The sequence below is a fragment of the Arvicanthis niloticus genome, chromosome 15 (genome assembly GCF_011762505.2).
Source record: "Arvicanthis niloticus isolate mArvNil1 chromosome 15, mArvNil1.pat.X, whole genome shotgun sequence".
Lineage (NCBI taxonomy): Eukaryota > Metazoa > Chordata > Mammalia > Rodentia > Muridae > Arvicanthis > Arvicanthis niloticus.
Genome location: NC_047672.1, coordinates 43,496,554 through 43,517,774, shown reverse-complemented (window position 1 = coordinate 43,517,774; position 21,221 = coordinate 43,496,554). Strand labels below are relative to the sequence as shown.

The 21,221-nt window shown below is 38.3% G+C and overlaps 1 protein-coding gene across 4 annotated transcripts in view; it reads right to left on the bottom strand.

The window, feature by feature from the left end:
* Positions 1–10,342: 10,342 nt before the first annotated feature.
* The window catches only part of Cttnbp2 (cortactin binding protein 2), a 146,347-nt gene continuing 135,468 nt past the window's right edge, over positions 10,343–21,221 (bottom strand). For 3 of the 4 annotated variants that reach the window (XM_034518963.2, XM_076913668.1, XM_076913669.1), the window contains 3 exons: positions 19,480–19,612; positions 18,175–18,273; positions 10,343–11,670 (listed from right to left, as the gene is read on the bottom strand). In XM_034518963.2, the coding sequence (XP_034374854.2) occupies positions 11,422–11,670; positions 18,175–18,273; positions 19,480–19,612 (481 nt within the window). In that variant the 3' untranslated portion in view covers positions 10,343–11,421. The remainder of the gene's footprint in view (positions 11,671–18,174; positions 18,274–19,479; positions 19,613–21,221) is intronic. The other variant, XM_034518964.2, reaches the window with a different exon arrangement.

Sequence of the window (21,221 nt, the reverse complement as noted above, 5' to 3'; positions counted from 1 at the left end):
AGCAGTAGGCTAAGATGTCCACTTAGAAAACAAGTACATGGTGTGTTGGGGTAGACAGGGAAGTTGCTGTCATAAAGAAGGATTTACAAGGATGTGGGGTTGCTGAGGAAGGTGTCTTCTTCTTTTTGATGTTCTGAAAAATTTCCTGTGAGAATATTCATAAAAAAAACTCTGTCTATTCTTCTAAGGTCAAATTGCAAGCATTTACTTTGCACTTCTGCATTTTTGTTTGTTTATTTTTGTTTTTGTTTTCCTTTGAGAGCTGGAGAAGGGAGCAGGGTTTCTTGTGAGTCCAGCTTTTCAGGTTTTAAGTTTAAAATTCCCAGTCTCTGGCCATTAGAATCTGTAGACAGTGTCAACTCAAAGACCTATGTCATCAAACAATTATATATACATTTGATCCAGTAATCCTCCAGAACCCATATTTGGCAGTTATTTCCAAAATATTTTCCAAACAGTACTTACAACCATTAGATAAATGCCAGGTGACTGCATAGAGCCAAATGCTTACCTTCTGCCTGGGCAGGGATACAATGGAGATTTGAGTATTTGAATGCCCCCATGGTTATGGGAGGGCCACATTGCAACCACCTCTAAGGTTTGCTTGTGATTGCTACATCAGTTGTGACACTGGGCAGACGGTTTACTTTTAGGTGTAATTGTCTTTCTCATCTACAAACTAACTCAGAAGGACCATTTGGCTGGGGTCTTAAACTAGTTAGTCTGGATCACACTAGCTGCTTCATTTCCAAATTTAACTGCAACCTTTCTCAAAACATGCCCCTACATAACTTAATCCCTCCCTTCCTCTTTATTTCTGGGGAGACCTTTGTCTCCCATGAATGTAAGTTCAAGGAAATTTAGTTGTTTTGATTCTTCTCAAAGGCTTTAAGAGGATGCAGTAGCCATAGCAATATGTTAGAGAGACAGGGTACTTCTCTCTAAGCCCTGATGCACTAGCAACAGCCCTATCCCTAAACTTTTTCAACTTGATCCTGGTATATCTTGTCTAGAATTCCAACTGTGTCTTCAACCCCACAGATGGAAAGCTGAATGAATCAGATTTTACACTATCATCAATACTACTTGGCTCAGCCTTTACGACCAGCTAGCCCTTCTTTGTCAATACCCAGAAGTACTCTGTTACACAGACATATGATAGTGATAAGTTAACAAATAAGGTAAAAACATCTTTTCATTATGATCAATATTCAAAATGTAAATATCTTTGCTAAAGGTAAGACTGTATAATCCTGTTTATTTATGAAACATTTTATTATACCATTGCCATGACAAGACTAAAATAATTACATATGGCTTATTTAGAAGATACTAAGTAGCTAGGTTGCCATTTTTGTTAGTATGTTTTTTTAAAGAATTAATTGAAATGCCTTCTCATATGGGAAGAAAATTACTGAATTTGTTCATTTAAGGTATATAATTTGGTAGCTTTTAGTATATTTAGAGTTATAAAGTCATCTCCACAAAAAGATGTATTTTTTATTAATTAAATTTTTTTCCATTTCAAACAAAATACTTGGTTTTATTATGGCATTTTTATGTATGTCCATCATTCCTATTCATCCATATTTACCACATTACCTTCTGATTTACATTCTTCTCTCATGTTGATCCCTTCCTACCTCCAAATGGTCCACTCTTCTATTTTCATGTCATATATAGATTTAGTTTATCTATATACACACATATCCTTACTAAACCCTACAGTACAAGAAAACATAATGTTTGGTTATTTTTATCACTTCAAAAAGAAACTTCATACTTTTTAATCTCTCAAACTCCCTTCCTATGTTCCCTAGATTTAAGTAACACCCAACCTTCTATCTTTACATATATATATATATATATATATATATATATATATATATATCTCATATCGTATGTATATACATACATATATATGTATATATATGATATTTTAGGAAGGGTTTGTAGTCAATGGGAAAAGTTCCTTTCTTTTTTATACTTAAAAAATACTTTTTCTAGCTTAGAATTTTTTCCCTTTCCTAATACCATGGTGTGAAGAAATGGATACACATTTTTGCCCTCTGCTTTATATGTGAGCAACATACCTATAATTGAACACAACTTAGACAGAATAAACCATAAGGTCCGAAGCTTTATCCCATACCAAAGCACACCACTGAAAAGAAAAGTAGATCCCACCTGCATTCTGATAAGAGGATGCCCTTGGGCTTGAGATAGACTTTCTGTTTTAAAAATATGAGTCAAATATGGCCTAGAGTGGTAGAGTTATTTTCTTATTACTTCTGTTACAAGAGCCAGAAGATTGAACAAATCAAAGAAAGGAGAATAGTTTGGCTCATGTGATGATGTGTCCCCAGGGTGTCTTTGGTATCATTCCATCTTGGGCCTGAAATTAATAATGATGATACCCTTCCCCAATTTTTCACTAAGGCTGCGTCTTCTTATCTATTGGCCTTTTCTTGTGCTACTCCGTCTAGGGCAGGCTTGCTCTTGAGCTGACAAGAGGTATCAGGCCTAGCAGCTATCCATTTGACATCAGCAATGGAGAGGTTACCTCTAACTAGATTAAAACTTTGTCCTAGAATTGATTATCTTTGGCTCTGATTGGCCTGACTACATATAAACTCTTGATAATCATAAAAGCAGTACCTCTACGTGGACCACTTGAATAAAAGGAAAAGAATCATTTTTTAAGGGAAATCTTCATGTGTTACCAGGAGTAGTTCAAAGGGTAGATGAAGGACAGGTGAAACCACAAGTGACCGAACAGTGATTTGACCTGTTATAAAGTCTCAGGTTTATAATAGTGTTGCCACAAACAATTTCATTACTTTAAGCAGACCCCTCAATATCCTTAGGTCTTGATTCCCAGTGCATCACTTACAGAATAGCAGAAGTCCTAGAAGACTCTAGCTTAAAAGTCTAATCCATGGATGAGTTAGCTGGACAGTTTGACATTAAGTAGATATGAGTAAGCTTGGTCATCTTTGCTGCAATTAGTATACCTTTCACCAGAGAGAACTGTATCCTCCAGCAAAAATAATCCTCTCTGGAGTTGTGAAGTTGTGTGCTGTCTTTGATACTGACTGTTACCAACCTAGTAAAGACAAAGTTTCTAACTCATCTGTGAATTATCCCAGCTGTGTACGCAGATGGGTAAAGGTTTTAAATTTTAACTTATTTATTTTACAACGATCCCATGCTAGCTATCAAGATCTTTCCAACACTATTTTTTTTTTTACTTGTTTGTCTTTTGGTTTGTTTTGGTTTGGTTGTTTGTTTGTTGAGATGGTTGTGTGTGTGTGTGTGTGTGTGTGTGTGTGTGTGTGTGTGTGTGTGTATGGTTTTAGCTGTCCTGGAACTAGCTCTGTAGACTAGGCTGGCTTCAAACTCACGGAGATCTGTGGGCCTCTGCCTTCCAGGTGCTGGTTTTAAAGGCCTGTACTACCATTGCCAGGCTCCAACTTTCTTAATTCTTATATTAAATTTTGCAACTGTTGTAGAACCAATGGATTCCTAGAAATAGCAAGGGCCAATAAAAAAATCATCTAGAACAACTGACCATGTTGGGAAAGGATTATCATCTTGAGTTAGGAACTGCAGAAGTGAATGAGCAGAGACTGAGTGTCAAATAAAGGATCTTAAGGTACTTGGTTCCTGTTCTTACTAATTAAGTGGCAGCTGGGTTGGCTCATGTTATGATTAAGAGAACAGGGACAAACCAGAGAATGCCTGGGCATTAAGAGCCTTTTGTCTTCTGAGTTTTCAGTAAAAATTCAAATATATGAGTATCCCAGATTATGAAGATTTAGATATGTCAGAAATCAAGAATTCCAACCCTTTTATAAATCCCACCCAAACTCACATACTTTAAGATTTTGGCCAACACAAATTAGACTTTTGACTTTGAACTTTCTTTGATGTGGATGAACCACTCATGCAGGAGTTTAAAGGAAGTTCTCTTAAGTTTATGGCATGCTCTATTAGTCTGGATATGAATTGCAGATACATTGGGAAGGAAGGAGTTTTACCAAACCCAAAGTGAATGTCAGTCATGTACAATGCTGTATAAGTAGTGACACCTGAAGCATATACCTGTCAGTGTCTCTTCAGAAACACTGTGCTGGTTAGATGTTACCATACATAAATGGGCTCATTATCAATGGGAGGTGTATCTTGATTAGAAACTAAATGGCCAACATTTAAATTACTAATAGCAGCAGACCTTTTCTTAAATATCTAAAAGAGGTGATGAAGCATATTAGACAAACTAATCACAAGAAGAAAAAGGATAATGATGAAACTTGGCCATCAAAGCTCTAATAAATAAGGAAGTTGGTAGATTTGAGCTGAGCAGGATGTAGGCCTACTTAGAAATAAATAATACAAACCACAAGACTTCTAAGACTGACTTGACCTTCCAGTCATGAACATTACAGAAAAGATTAGTTGGTACAGTAATGCTCGTGTACTTTTGGTAAATATTAGGTTTGTAGGACTAAATGAGATATAGGTTAATATTTAGAGAGAGTTGTCATTTCACAGAAGAACCTGGAACTTCTTACCCAAAAATTAGTTCAGATATAAAAACTGTTGAACAGAGGGACATATACCAAGAAGGTTTATTCAGGTTTTATCAGGTCTTCTGAGGGACACTGGGCAGAATCCTAAGCAAATCTAGAATGAACTGAGACAGAAGAAAATTGTGGCCTTAGGTTTCAAATTCCTATGTGTGGGTTTGATTCTCATAATTTACATGGCTTTTCAGAACCACCTGTAACTCCAGTTCCAGGGAACCTGATGCCCTCTTTTGGCCTCTGCAAGTACTACATGCATGCATGTGGTACACATAAACTCAGACAAACACATACACATTAAAAACAAAAAGAACAGTTATGTTTTTATGATCATATATGGTCTTTCCTTCTAAATCAATGCAGAGATTTTGATTCTGTCTCCCTCAGACTTTAGGAAAGAAAATAGGAGTACTTATTTAAGATACCTGGTGAAATACAAACGCAAAGATCTCTGGTATTTTCATTCCACATCAAAAACCCAAGTCCGCGAAGGTTACTGTCTCATGATCAATGATAGGTCATTGAAGGGGGAAATAGAGAGTTTTATTACATCAGTTGCTACGCTCTATTTACTGTATCACAAAATGCCACAACATATCACGTTTTATTAAGATGATTCAGAAATAAGGAAGACAAAGACACCAGAGCAGGAACATCACTCTTCTCAAGTTACCCCACATAGTGCTACACACTATGCTAGTTCCTATTTCAGTGCTTACAAGGTCAGTTTTGAAAATTCCAGAATATTATCTGAATAGCAAACTGGCTTGACCAAACCAATGCTTTCACATTTAAAGAAAAAATAGTAGAAATGTTGATATAGTTGTGCTTAAACACCCAATAAAAGATCTGCCATGAAGAAAACATCATTGTTTCAGCCCCTTGCTTCAGAAAGCTAAGAATTAAATGAAGTTAATCTATTTTTTCTTTCAAGAAAAATAGGAGCCCCCATCAGTGGATGATGTACAGAAAAATTCCAGTTCTAAGTCAGAGGGCCTTGAGGACCTGTTGTCTCTACCTCAGAGACCAAGCAGATGCTCCATCATTTCTTACTTAAAAGAGACTCCACATGTTTGCGAAGTTGTTAGTTCTTTTCTTTCTTCCTTTGTTTCTTTGTTCCTTTCTTCTTTCTTTCATTCTTTTGTTCTTCCTTCCTTCCTTCTTTCCTTCCATCCTTTTATCCCTTCCTTCTCCATCCCATCCTCCCTCTACCCCTTCCTTTTTTCCTTCCTTCCTTCCTTCCTTCCTTCCTTCCTTCCTTCCTTCCTTTTCTTTTCTTTTCCTAAAGAAATCAGTTTGACTTGGAATATGGCTAGGACTGCTTAAACCCAAGATCTGAAGATATTTTCAAGAATAGAATTCATTATTACTACTTACAGACACCATGCTATACAAAAGGTCTCCTGAACTAATTCCTTTTTAAAAAATTTTTATTGGATATTTTATTTACATTTCAGATGTAATTCCCCCCCCCACACACAGGAGCCCCCTATCTCATCCCCCCTCCTTCTGCTTCTATGAGAATATGCCCCCACCCACCCTCCCACTCTACCTCCCCACCCATGATTTTCCCCACACTGGGGCATCAAACTAATTCTTCCTAATTGAAATCTTTCAACTTTGACCAGAACCTTCTCAAACACTCTCCAACCTCACCCCTGGGAGGCGCCATCCCACTCTCTGCTTCTATATGCTTACTTTGTTTTGTAACATTCCAGTCCACATAGAACTGAACACATGCAATGCATTTGCCTTTTGTGTTTGGCTTCTTTCCACTTAACATAATATTTTCTAGGTTCATCCATGTAGTCATGAGTGACAGGACCTCTTTTTCTTTTAAGACTGATTCAAGCTTTCATTGTTTATTTGTACCACGTGTCCATTATCTGCCTATCAGTTGATACTTTTACAATATGTCTCCATTCCCCCAAAGGTGTATCGGAATACACAGCTTTTCTCTGGCTGGGAAATTGAACTCAGATCTTTTTTTACTTTTGCGGGAAGGAGTCTTACCCACTGAGCCATCTCCTAAGCCTTTCAATGTAAGGCACTTTCATACTATTTTCTATATTGGCTATAAAGCAAAGAGCATAGAATTCAGTTTGTACTCTTCCAACAGTGTGCAAGGATTCTTTTTGTCCTGTGTGTTTTCTTCAACTCTTTTATCTATTGCTATTTTGATAATACCTGCTCTGAAAGGTGTAAGTTAACATTTCATTGAGGTTTTATTTGCATTTCAATAATGAGTAGTGTATTGAATACTTTCCTCCATATGCACTTTCTTTTGCAAGACATGTACTTTGTACTTCTTTGGGTCCTTTCCCACATTTGTAATTAGGCTATTTGGTTTTTTTTGCTGTTTTGAGTTCCTGATATATTTTGGATATCATTAAGTGTATGACTTGTGAAGATTTGTCTTCTACTTCATAAGTTATGTCTTCATGTTGTTGACTTATTCTTTTGCCATGAAGTAGTGTTTAAATTTAATATACACTCATTTGTGTTTGTATATGAAAGCAAATTGCCACTGCAACTTCTGTTACCTCCAATGTGTCTTGGTCTATTGCATCGCCCAGATGTAAGATTGAATGTCATGTCCCTAGTCTCTAGAGACCACCTTGCCCTAAAGTAATCTTCCCTCCATGATCTTTCCTGGGCTCCATCAAACCACTCTACTGATTGTCTTCATAGAACATACATAACAGGAAATCATCTTTACTTACTGCTTTACCCTGATTATCAGTAAAGTAAAGATTAGAGGAGCCAGGTACATCTAGTGTGTTGTTCTCAGCTCCTGGTTCTTTAATGAGGGAGCAATAGGTTTGGAGGCCCTTTGAATATACATAAATATCTAAATTATCTCAGTGGAAATATATTTTTGAATAAAACATTAATGTCCTTTTCTGTTTGCCTAGTTCATTGCCTTTATATCAGTAGGAACTATTGTCAGGGTTTCATTTTTCTAGGGGGAGATATGTGTTGTTTTCCTCCGAAGGCACCGAAGAGCCTCGTCATAGTTTTGTGATAAGAGTTTGGACTCATAGTTCCTGATATCTTGGGGTAGGTAGTTCTTATTGTTAAAGGTGGGTTAGATTTGTCATGTCACTGTAGATTCCCTCTCTTTGTATGCTGAACAATGTCTTCTCAGTACTCAGCAAGTACTCAATGTTTACCTGATTTAATCAAAAAATCAGATTAGCAGAGTATTTAATCACCAAATAGTCACTAATGCAGTCTGTTGGCACTGGTCAGATTTTTTTTTTTTTTTTTTTTTTTAAACAGACCTTTCAGGGCAACAGAAACCAGACATTACTGTGTAATTTCACAGGAGCATTTTCTGTGGTGGATCATTGTCATTAAGAATACATGCCAAAATAAAGACTAAAGCTAGTCAACTGAATTTGATTTTTCCTTAAGGATCAACTGCACAGAAACATTCCATTTGTGAAAAAATGACTTCATCCAAATTAACACCTTTTACTGGTATCCAGGTATGGTAAAGTCCTCTCGTCTTATTTACACAAGCAACCACAAAATACAAGAGCCTACTCTGGAGAACTTTGCCCTTAAGTTAAAAAATCGGTGGGAAAAATCGCAGGTGTGTTTTGTAGTCATTTTTTTCTGGCAATTGTTTCAGAGAGCTGAAAATTAAAGTTGCAAAGCTCATAATATAGCTGTCACTGGTTATATTTGAATGACAACAGCTGGGGAAAGTGTAGGATTGCCTTAAATGTGGCTATGTAAATACCCGTTTTAATCGTTATGCATTCTCTTCTTTCTATCCTTCTACTGACTCTGGACTTAGTTTGTTGAAAACTTGTTGTGCTGGTTCCTAAGCTGTTCCTTAAGGTGTTAGGTTGAAGGTTTTTGTTTGTTTTAATCAAATGGCCCCAAATCCCAAGTCCTGGGAATATAGGTGTTTGCCACAATGCCTGGCTTTGAGACTTTTCTTGATATAGATGCTTATTGCTATGAGCTGTCTTTCTGAACTGTAAGGTTGTGTCTCATGTCTTGATACATTGTTTCTATTTTCAGTTGTTTCACATTCTCCTGCTTCTCCTTTATTTTCCTCGATTCATTGGTGGTTCAGGAGTATTAGCAGATATTTTTAAGGATTGTTCTTTTGAAATGTTCTCTCTTACTGGTTTCTTGTTTCATACCATTGGGTTGCAACAATATTTGGGATGATTTCAAATTTCTCCCATAACAACTTGCGGCTTAATATGATCTATCCTGGAGCATGTTTTATGTTAGGTTGAATATTGTCAGTATATTAGATCTACATGGCCTAAAGAAGAGCTTAAGTCTGCTGTCTCTGCTCTGTCTGTCTTGTAATCTCTCCATTACTGAACGTGAGGTGAGGAATATGACACAGAACTCCACAATGATGACAGGAAGCTTTCTCTTTTCTTTCAGATTGTCTGTTGTATACATAAGCATATGTGTATGTATATACATAGTACTTTTTTCACAAGTTCTGAAAAAAAATGAGACAGGCCATCATTCTGTAGCTCAAGCTGCCCTCAGACACCCAGTGATCTGTTTTAGCCTCCCCTGTGCTGAAATTTTGTGCATATTAGTTACTATATCCAACTAAGCTCTGAGACATTGAATCAATCCTCATTTTATAAATGACGGAGGCCATGGTAAATGCTTTACTGTGCTCTAATGTAATGTTCACATGGTCTTTATGGTTGTTGTGGTCTCTGTTTTGCTACAGGTTAAATAACCCGTTGCCTACCACAGCAGCTTGTAATAACCAGCAGTGTTTAATTCAGCCACAAGGCCATTTATCATTATGACCCTATCTAGCCAACTGTAGACCTACTATTAAATTTAGGTTCCCACCATGTTCTATGATGTCCAACTGGCATTTAAAGATTTAGGACCATGGTCCGATTTTCTTGCAAAGATATGCACTCATAACCCCCACACTGGATAAATGCTTCACAGTCCTTTCTTTGTGATGACCTTGACATTTACACCTCTATCAAGTTCTGTTTTTTTAATGAGTTATGATTTATTAAATATCATGACCTATCTGTAGGCTTCTACTTTGAAAGCCCTTGATCTTAATGCTCTTTTTAGACTTTATGCTGCCTGCCATCTAATTACCAAAAGTACACACTGAATCTGACAAAATGAAGCAGCAGCACGGATCAGTTACCTCAGGGTCACCTCAGGGTTTCTCAAATTTGATTTTGTTTTCTCACCTTTTGTCTTTGATTGCATTGTCTTGCTCCCAAGACTAGCACCTTTTTATGAAAACACTTGAGTATCAAATACTACCTGGCATGCAGAATTTGAGTCCAGCCCAACATAGTTACTGTGTTCAAGTCTAGGTCCACTTCCCAGAACCTCTTCTCCTGTCTTTTGACCTTTACTCCAGTTCTTTCTGTCCACTGCACCTTTTCCTGTATATGAGGTTGACATTCTATACCTCTACCCCCAAACCTGCCTGATGAAGAAAGCCAGGAAGAATGCTGACATGTGTTGCATTCTGGTTATTCTCTAATGGCAATTCTTTCTTCTACTTCACCTCAAGCCATACAACAGTCACTACATTGTCCCCTAATATTTGCAGCCAGTTTTGCAAAGAAGTTCAAAACAATGGCTGTATGTGAGTATTTAATGTAAATACCTCTCCTGACTCCTCAAAGGACTTGACTCAATAGACAAGTAAATAAGCTTTATTTGAAAAAAATTGTACTTTTTTTTTTTTTGATAGTTCAAGCTCTATTTGTTTTTATTCTAGCCAAATATCTAAGAACATCCTGTAAGGGTAAGCTAGTATGTAGATAGCTGGTGAAACAGCAGTGTGCAAGATATGTTTCATGGCATTCCTATATGGAACATTATGCTGCTGGCTTCCAATTATACAGCTGTTATATGAGCAAGTATCCAGGAGCAGCTACAGATAGGAAAATACAGCAAAATAACTTCACTAATTCAAAATTTTATTTGGTGTCAAAGTACCTTGAATTGGATAAATAATTTCACCATTAATTTATAAGACACACTTCTAGAAAATATTAGTTTTATTATTAGTGTGTTTTTAGAAATATATTGAATGCGTTAACTCCAAAGTCATTTCATTGATGTCTTTCTTGAAGCAGATAACTTTTATATTCACTTAGGTACAAAAGTTTTGTAAGAAAGATAACACTTTTATTGCATTATAATTTCATATTTTACAAGTCATAATGCAAACTCAGAAGCGTAAATATATATATATATATACATGATGCAACCAGATGGCAATGTAACCACTAAAGGATTCAAAATGTAAAACTAGAATTTTAACAGGCAAAATACTTCATATGGCTTTTAATGGAAAATAACTGTTTAGAAATGTCTTGTTATTGCCCCATTCGAGTCATTCCCCATCAGATGAACATAAAACTATCATCTCCATTCCAAATGGCATGTTTCATCTAAGCCAATCTTGTACACATGTATGCAACTTCTGTAAATATACATATATGTACATATGTACAGACAGCAATATACAGTACACAGATACTTCTGCTTTAATACCCCTGAACATCTTGGTTAAAACTATTACAAGGTTTCTATTATAAAAACTACTTGGAAAGTTGCCATAACTTCATGGGATCGAAGTTTAGTCCTATAGAATTAACAGAAAAGAAAATGTGAGGTTATAAATACATTCTTTACAAAAAGCTGAATAGTGGTCCCGCACTCATCCTTTATATTACAGGAAAAAATGGTTTTATTCGTTTGAAGGTATTTACATCTTCTTTGTCTTGGTTTCTGCATGAAATATACAAAAGAAGTTAAGGTGATCATGTTGTCATAGGTGTTGTAGGCAGGCCTATTTGTTAGGTTTTTCTATGTGTTCGTGTTTGTCTAAGTTCCAATTCTCTTCTTTGGAGTTGTTATTGATTTCTAGTTGCCTTGTATTACTGCTGCTGCTGCTGCTTCTTTTGGTGTTCTGGGAACACTGGGCGACTTTACTTCTAGGAACAGGAAGAAAAGATTTAACTCTTGAGACACCCAACTCAGTCTTTGATTTATTGTTGCTGCATTCGGTAGTTTGATGGCTGCTGAGAGGACTGGCTTCCTACAAGAGAGGAGAAACCAACAGGTTTATCAGAGTTGCCCAGTTCAGTTGCCCATCCCTCTTTCTCTCCTTTTTGTGTCTGAGTAAACCTGCAGGAGTTTCTCCCTGTCTGGGGAGAGCTAACAACTGACTACAGTAGACTTTCTGCTTGATTTTTGTGAGATGTGCTTTCTAGCCTCACCCTCCTCTTAAATAAATATTTGCAGGCATCGAGGAGACAAGAGATAGAGTCTTAAGTCTCCACATCAATAGGAATTTCATAGACTTTTAGGTCTGAGAACATCAAACTGAACAAGCTCAACTGTAGTCTAGATATTGTATGTCCCTACCAAACGCTCACATGTTCAAGGTTTGGCACCCAGCTGGTGGAGCCAATCATTCATAGGCTCTGAATCTCAAGAATTTTGACTTTTTCAGTTTCCTGGGTTTGTAACTGATGGTATTATTGGGAAGTGAGGCAAACTGTAGGTGGAGCCTTGATGGATGAAATAGGTAACTGAATATGCATGTGCGTGTGTGTTTAATGCAGGTATGTCTTTAAATCATTATTTACATTGTCTATGTGCATATGAGAGGATGTCAGAGGCCAACCAGTAAGAGTCAGTCCTCTTTTTGTATTGTGTAGGTCACAGGTATTCAGGGCCTCTGACTCTTTATGTGCTTTTTGACTACCAGGATGTTCTGCTTCCCTACAGGTCCAGAAACAACAGAACTGGCAAACCATGGACTATAAATGAATGCTGCAATCATGAGCTAAAATATATCTTTCACCCTTTTCAATAATTTACCTTAGGTATCTGTCAAAGTGACAGAAAGCTAACTCACCAACCAAGTACTCTGGGGGCCGATCTCCACATTGTGTTACCTTGGCTGACTCACGTTTTTACATATTAACAAATGGGTTTTAAGCCTTTCCTAGAAGATAACACTGTCCCAGTTGTTTGGCACACAACAAAGAACATAAGAAAACCACCCTGCTCTACCAGACTGTACATTCTAGCAAAGGAAGGCTCCTGCTTAGCAATTCTGGGCCTTAGGTTCCTCAAATCTTCGTGAACACAGTCCAGTCTGACTGTTTAGTGTGGCAGAACCACTGAAATCACCTGGCCAACATTTCCCGTTTTTCTCACAAGGAACCTGACGCGGAGTTAGCTGAGAGCATCTGTACAGTCAGAACAAGAAAGGTGGAATTCCCCAGTGTTTCCCCAGTTTCATTCAACAACGGTCCTTTGGCCTGTATTGTATTAAACTGTGCACAGTTCTGAGACTGTTAACATTGCTTTGACAGTAATAATGCACCCACATAGCCATGCAGTCACCGAATGATTTAAAACTTGAGTTTAACCTGTCAAATAAAGACAACTTGGAGTGGAAGGCAACAGTTTGCCTCAAACTGGCTGTGGTATCTCTTGAAAGGCTGAAGTCAGGAAAGATGCTAGCTCTAATGCTGAAATCAGTTCGGGTAGTGCTGACAGGCTGGTCTCCCAAGGTTCAGATTGAATGGTCTTGGCTTTCAAACATCTCCCACATGTGTAGAGTGTATCCAGACTTAAAAACTTTCCCCAACTCTTCAAGATTCTCTTTTCTACAGTGGTGGCACTGATCTGAGCCTTCTCAGTTCACACAGTTGGAGATTTTCCCTTACTGCCCATTCTGGTTGAATTGTCACTAACTGGTCAGCTTGCACCTTTAGCTCTCAGTTATGCCTGAGGACTGCATTTAGACCCACCGATCAACATAATCATCACTGGTCTTCAACCTGCCTTTTTAAATGTAATCTCGCTAAGGCATCTCATTTGGCACATTACAGGTTACTAGTGTTCTTTCAACTGAGCAGGAGTCACCAGTTAACCCTAACATCTGCCTTCCTCTTCTACCTAATGTAACGTTCCTTGCAAAATCAGTAAATAATTGTGGAATTATGGCAGTGTTGGTGGAGGAAAAAAAAAAGTATGGGGTGGGAGAGGAGTGGATTAAAGTTCTCATTGGCTTCAGAAATCCCAAATTCCTAAGTATGTTCTAAGTATGTCACTAAAGGCCTATTTAAAAGTCTACCCCAAATCTCCGTTCCCCTCCATTTATGCTCTAATATTAAAGTCCTCATAAGCTCTCCATATGACCACTGAACCACCCTGAAATCACTGAAGTGAAATCCACTGCTGCCAGGTCTTCAGACTCAGCTACCTCAAAATGCTTGGCCAGCTGCAAGCAACTCTGATCTCCCTTTGTCTGGAGCTTTCAACACTCTCCTAATGAGTAAAAGGCAGTGAAGGGGCAATCTGAGGTCTACAGCACAAACATCTGTAGGGGAAAGAAGGTGTGGCTCGGGAGAAAAAGCATTTTCTTTCAGACAGGTTTGCTCTTTAGGGAATCAATACACAGCTGCATTCTGTTGTTTTAGCACCAGCAGCAAACAACAAGTGAGCCTGGGAAGAGGGTTGAGCTATACACACGCCAGTCTGTGCTCTACTGCAGCACAGCACGCTATTGGTGCGGAAGACGACGAAAGAAAACCACAACCATCTTAGCATGCCTGGTTTTCTTTGAAAACCTGTGGATGCTAGCAAGTTGTGAGACATAAGTACTTATGTTATTGTTTAAGTAGGAGACATCCTTCCACAAGCTTAGGGACCCAATGTTTGGCTCCTAGTACTGGTTTGGGAATTTCTAGAAAACTCCACAAGTAGGGTTTAGGCAGCAAAAAAGTAGGTCACCAGGGGTGGGTTTTTGGAGATCCTTGTCTGTCCTTCTGTCTCGATCTTTCCTTCCTGTTTACAAAGAAAGTAAATAGCTCTCCTCAGCCACAAACTCCCTCAGCCGTGATGTTCTGCTTAAGTACATGAGACAAATGATCTTGAACCAAAACCCCTGAAACCATGAGACAAATATTTCCTCCCCTACATTGTTCTGGTTAGGTATTTGGTCAAAGTTATACAAAACAGAGTTAATATGGCCTTGCTTGTTGGGTACTGGATAGTGAGAATCCTGTCCTGAGACTTAACTGTAAACTCACAGTCAAGACACCATAGTGAAACATCATGGGGCTTAATCATTGTCCTAGTAAGGTCCATTGGTTACTCTTCTGATTGCTGTGATGAATTCCAAGCAACAGAGGGGAGAAAGGATTCCTATGGCTCAGAGCTGAAGGGATGCAGAGTTAGGTGGGAAAGGTTGCTGTAGTCAGGAAGTAGAGAGTGATGGATGATGACTGTGTATTGTGCTCACCTTTTCTATATTACTCAGGCCAGGTCTTCTGTCTATGGGATGGGAGCCATCTACCTCCTATGTGTGTCTTTCCTCTTGAGTTAAACCTTCCTAGAGTCACCCTCATAGTCACAACAGAGGTGTGTTTCTATGTTGATGCTGAAGTCTATAAAGCTGAGAAGATTATAAGTTGGGGATTGGCCTTATGTGATAATTTGGTCTAAAATACAGTAGACTACATATGTTATTTAGTGGTACACCACTGTCTAGCATCGGGTAGGGCCTGGATTCCCTCCCTGGCATAACAAAAGGAAGGAGGAGCATGTTAAAAAAATAATAAACACAGTATCTAGCTATAGAATGAAAATGGACATCTCACCAGTTTTGATGAATTATCTTTGATAAGGAGATAATGTGGTGGTGTTTATTTTTTATTTTATGTACATTGATGTTTTACTTTGTCTGTATATCTGTGTAGGGGTTTAGGATCCCGGAGTTATAGACACCTATGAGCTGCTATGTGGGTACTAAAAATTGAACCCTTGTCCTCTGAAATATCAGTCAGTGCTCTTAACTGTTGAGCCATCTCTCTAGCCCTATAGTGTATTATTTTTATTTCTGTCCTTTGATCTACAACACAAGCAGAATGACTACATAAATTACTAAAAGTTCCAACAGCTAGAATATGTTTAGGGAGTCCAGGCTGAGTCGGTTTCTGGAGGTATGAGGAGGGGTTAAGTCCATGGAAGCTCACTTGGGCTTAGTATAGTCACAGAAACTCAAGGTCTGAGTATGCAAATCAGAAAACATGCTACAGAGAGTGAAGGCATGATGTTCCCAAAACTCTGGCAGCCAAGCATAGTTTTAGGGTATCTTTCCCAAAGATCCTCAAACAGAAGCTTTAAGGATTGTTTAAACCTTCTTGGCCTAAGGCTCCCAAGGTCCCTCGTACAGTCCTCTAACAAAAACTCTAATTTATTTTCCTAAAGTTGTTTTAAATATGTAACCTGAACAAACCGTTTTAAAATCAGAGCAAGCCATTCATGCAATAGTAAGCATTTTTCTCAAGCATCTATCCAGATGCTAAAGAGGGAGGGAGACAGGTTGCCTCTGGCAGACAGGACTGTGTCAGGGGTAAGGGAGTTGAAGGAGAGGAGAAAGAACTGGGGGAGGAAGGGAGATACAATTCACACATGGAGAAGTTAGATGACAGAATGGTAGCCCCTCTGAAAATATATGTGGGAATAAAGAAGGTGTGTTGAAAGTAAAGACAGACAAGGCTATATCTTAGAGCACTGGATATCATGCTTGGCTACACATGAGAATCCAGGGTCCTGTCTGTACCTTTGTCTAATCACATCAGAACATTTAGAGGGCAGAGTTCAGGAAGTAGAGACTTACAAAAAAAAAAAAAAAAAAAAAAAAAAAACCCTTAAAGTGGATGTCATTACATTTTGCCCCCAGAGATGAAGATTAGTCTGATTTTACGTCATTTAGGAAATAGAAAAACATTCACAGTATTTGTCATTTATATTGATGATTTACGTAGTTTGCTGTTTTGATTAAGAAACAGTTACAGTCCTTCACTGTCAGAGAGTTACACAGAGCCAGGAGGAGCGGGTTCTTGATGGAGTATGCCTTCTGGCCATGAAGGAGAAAGTAATTTCAGTTAATCCAGAGCGCTCTCACCTCTAAAGGGAGTTATTTCCTGATAAGAGGAGAAACTGGGCATGGAACCAAGAAATGCTCAGTGAGTTGTAAACAAGATAGAGAAGGAAGGACTCTGCCAGCTTCCAGACAGCTGGGGCATTTTGCCCTCTGCTGGCAGCTCCTGAGAAAAGCATCTTCTAGATGGGAAGAGTTCCCCCAACCCTCCCGGGTGCCTTCACTATTAAAAGAAAGCACTCAGGATGCAGAATCCTAAAACCGGCAGTCAACTGCACAGAGTTCTTAAGAGGTGAGGCAGGATAAAGGATACCTTAAGCTCCCTTCTAAAACAAAGCTTTGTATCTGGCTGTAGCCTGCATCATTTTCAATACTATATTCTTATGGACAATGGCTTATAATAGAAAAATAAGACATTTGAACAAAAAGCAACATTGTCTAACATTTTTTTCTTCAGTGTAGGAGTTTGAACCCAAAGATCTATCCGTGTTAAGAAAGGAAAGCACTCCAGTACTGAGCCATTCCTACAGTGAAAGACAACAACGTATTTATTTTTAAAAATGACTTGGTATTAGTGGAGGAACTGCTCATTGGTGCTCATTATTGCACTTCTTGAGATGCTCTGGGCCCGTTCCTCTATGCTATACAATGAATCCTAAGGAATGGTTCTAGGGGGCATCCAAAGCTCAAAGAAGCTCTCACACATGGACAGTGAATTAAGGATTTAAAGGTGGCAGAAGGACAAACTCTGAATAAAATATTTTCTAACAAACACTCAGTAAGGACACAAGGACTGTGCAAACCTTCTCCTGGCAGGGAGAGAGGTCTTTATAGCATGCTATGTATTTTATTAAGGCCTTCAGCCCACTTCCTTCCTTTCAATACAGACACCACTAACCAGAACTAATGAACCACAGCAGTAGGAGCTGTGGATCCAGGACTGTAGGGTAACCAGCTGAAGATTAGTCATTGAATAGTTACACCATGCCCACTTTAAAACCTGCCCCACCTGCTCTTGCACACGCCGGTCTTTGTAAGCCATTGTGGGGCTAGATGTGAACAGGAAGGGAATGAGAACTCAACAGAGCTTGTTAAACACGGACCATGTATTACTTCCACATAAGTGCTTCTAGGGCCTATAGATCCTCCCAAAGCAATGGATGGTAGGATTTCATCCAATGTTCCTGTTCACCCAGAAGGCCAAGTTGTTCTGTGCCTTATGTGGACTAACTCAATCCACACCAAGTTGCCCTTCTGTTTGCCTCTTTGACTTGATTTTTGAAAGACTGTCTCTCACTAAATCTCAAAGAAAAGGAGAATTTGTAAGTGTCTAAGATCATTGTGTTATCATTCACCCTTTGTTGTGTTTAACTCAAGATTCACCAAAAGCAAGAAATCTTATGCTGTTTGTCAAACAAAACTGGAAACAACTTTAAGATAAACCACAAAATTTTGAAATATAATATCAAATGGTAAAAAGTTAGACCAGCATATTACCCGAACATTTTAAAAATCTTAATTGATTCATGTATACTTTTTCCTGTTTCTTCTCTCCATGTAAATTACAGAGACTAGTTGAAAGTCAGTTCCACAACAAACCTTTTTTCCCCTCATTTTGGACATAAAACCATTTACCTTCTGTGGCACTGGATTCCTCAGGTTGACAGGTGCTGATGTGTCAGGGTTGCTTCTTGAACTATCAAACTTCCTTAAGTCATCCCTGGAATCTGCAATCTGAAAAAGACACAGCCCACCGAGTCCAACCTCCACTGTTACACTGTGGCTCACCTGAAACACAGCCAAACACCACCATGGAGCAGCCACAGAAGAGCAGACACCCACTTCCCTAACCTAGAATACCTCTAGGGAAGATGTCTCCAGACTCAGTCCTGCTCAAAGGTTATTTTTTTATATACCAAAGACAAAGAATCTATTTAAAAGGTATCTCTCATGAAAAGCAGAAGATTAAAAAAAAAAAAAAAAAGAATCTACTTGGCAAGTTAGAACAAAACAAACAAAAAAATTTAGTATGTCTCATTATCTTATCTCATTTTTCCTGTAGATAAGAGTTTCAGCTCATTTCCAGTAAGGTCGAATAAGGCAGTCACTTTTACTTTTCCTAGAGAGTTTAAGTGTTCATCAGACATAGCTGAGTCTGTCACTGGATCTCCGGTACACTGTGAGTGTCTTTGCTCCCTTCCAAGTAAAAGTGTTCCTAAAGGAGTCTTAGTCAAATGTAGCCCAGGCATAAGAGTGCCAAAACAGGTTCAACTTGATGCTATTAATGTTTTCTTTGAGATTTTGAGAAACTGGTTTCTATATCTGGTTCTCAAGTTTCACAGCTTAAAGACCATGACCGTACATATTATGCAGGACTACCCTTTTTCTTAATTGTAAAGAATGTGGCTACAAGTCTGTCTATAACCTGGATCTGCTATGAAGCTTGTATCTTAACGATGGCTTATGTACCAAAATTGGTGATTATAATGTCTGAGAAAGTCAAACTTAGGCTTTTGTATCAAGCTACTTATGGAGAGAGACACTGAGTTCAAGGGAAGCCTACGCTACGATTGCAGAGAGAATCTGTATCAAAACAAGAAGACGGGCAGCTCAGGGGTAGAACACTTGTCTAACATGTAAACCCTGGATTTTATTCCCCATATCGCACATACACAAAATCTTCCCCAAATCAAAAGACTGCTCAAATAGATACAGAATTTTAAGTTCAGGGGAGAATAACAAAGTCCCTACTATCCAAAGGCTTGGGAGAAATGAATATTCTGAGCAAAGCAAAGGATGACTTGATTTATAGCATCAACAATGATACATGATAAGACATTTCATTTAGGGGATGCATTTTAGGATATGGCTCCCAGCATCCTGTTGTAAAGGCGAGTCTCTATTGGACAGAGCCTGAGTCTGAGCCTAGGGAATGCTTACCTTGCTTATATCAGACTCAGATTTACTGGAGCACATACTCTGGAGTTCCTTGACCAGATCTGCTTCATCATCTGAACCCAAAGAGAGTCTGTGGTCCAAAGTCAATGTCACAGATAGATCATTCTCTAAGGACCTAATACAAAGACCAAAGGAGAGTTTTTCCAAAATGGGAACAAACCAGTTATTAAGTAAAGAACTCTAGACACGCTACCGTCTGAACTTTGAGATGAAGAAGAGCTTCCAATATCCTCCCAAGTAACTCATAAAGGTCATGTAGTGCAACAACAGCCCTATACCAAGAGATATGAATACTAACTGGTTTTCTCAAGATGTCATTAACTTCCAGCCAAGAAACTCTTAGTTGGATAGCAGTTGTTTTTTTTTTTTCACAAAGAAAACTATGCAAGTGTAGACTATTCTAATCTTTTTTCTTCCTCTTCTCTATCACTTAGGTCTGACAAAGTGAAGTTAAAGCCACAAAGGTTTACCAGCATGCCTGCCCAAATACTGAACAAGGAAGACAGCAATGAGCATGCCAACGCAGACAGGGAAGAGCCCACAAGGCCTCAGTCCTACGTAAAGAACTACAGGCACTCAATAAAAGCTGAACGAGGGAGAGGTAGTCTTCTCCGGGGAAGAACAGAACCAATGTAAAGCATACATAAAAATACACACATATAGAAATGCATACATACAGTAACACTATACAGACCGAGCAGGTAATAGTTAGGAACCCCAAAGAAAAGAGACAGCATGCTGGGAAGGAGAGTGGGAGGGTTTAGAGCAGTGGTTCTTAACCTCCCCAAGGCTGCAATGTTTAGTAGGATTCCCCATGCAGTGGTGATCCACAATTATGAAATTATTTTGTTGCTACTTCACAACTGTATCCATCTTTTTACTGTTGTCAATCATCATGTAAATATCTGATATGCTGGTTATCTGGTATGCAATCCCAAAGGGGATGCAACCCATGGATTGAAAAGCAGTGGTTTGTAAGGAGAGAAGGTAGAAATGTTATAGTTGTATCAAAATGTATAAAAAGTTTATAAAAAATAATAAGCAGCTGTTTGGGGGGCTGGGGTTGGGAGAGGGGAGCATGTGCTACTGTAATACACTGGAACAAAAAATTATTTTAAACTTGAATCGGCCATCCCAAAGTCAGCCTGATTATTTTTCCACTTAACAGTTCAGGCTCTGAGTTCTCTCAATTAAAAAAGAAACTTAAAACTACTCCTTAGGGTTAGGGGGAATATTACCCAAGCTTTGGTATGTGATGGTCTTAGTGGAAAGTCGTATAACATGCAATCTTATTTACCTCTCTCTGTAACACTATGAACAAGGTACATGATGTGCATTTTATTTGCAAACTATCCAAATATTTCTATCCTATAATTAACTAAACCTTTCTTTATAATCCAAAATATTTATAGCTGAAATAATCAACAATAAAAAGAATATACCTAAAATGATCAGTATAAATACAGTACTTATAGGTAAACAAGCCATGCTGTTTTTGTAAATTTAGCATTAAAAAGGTTATCGATAGATTGTCTAAATTAGTGGTTTTCAACCTTCCTACTGACGGGACACTTGAATACAGTTCCTCCTGTTGGAGTGATTCAACCCTAAAGTTATTTTTGTTGCTCTTTCATGACTGTAATTTTGCAACTTTTGAATTATAATGTAAGTATCTGATATGAAGAATGGTCTTAGGTGACCCTGTGAAGTATCCTTTAATCTAC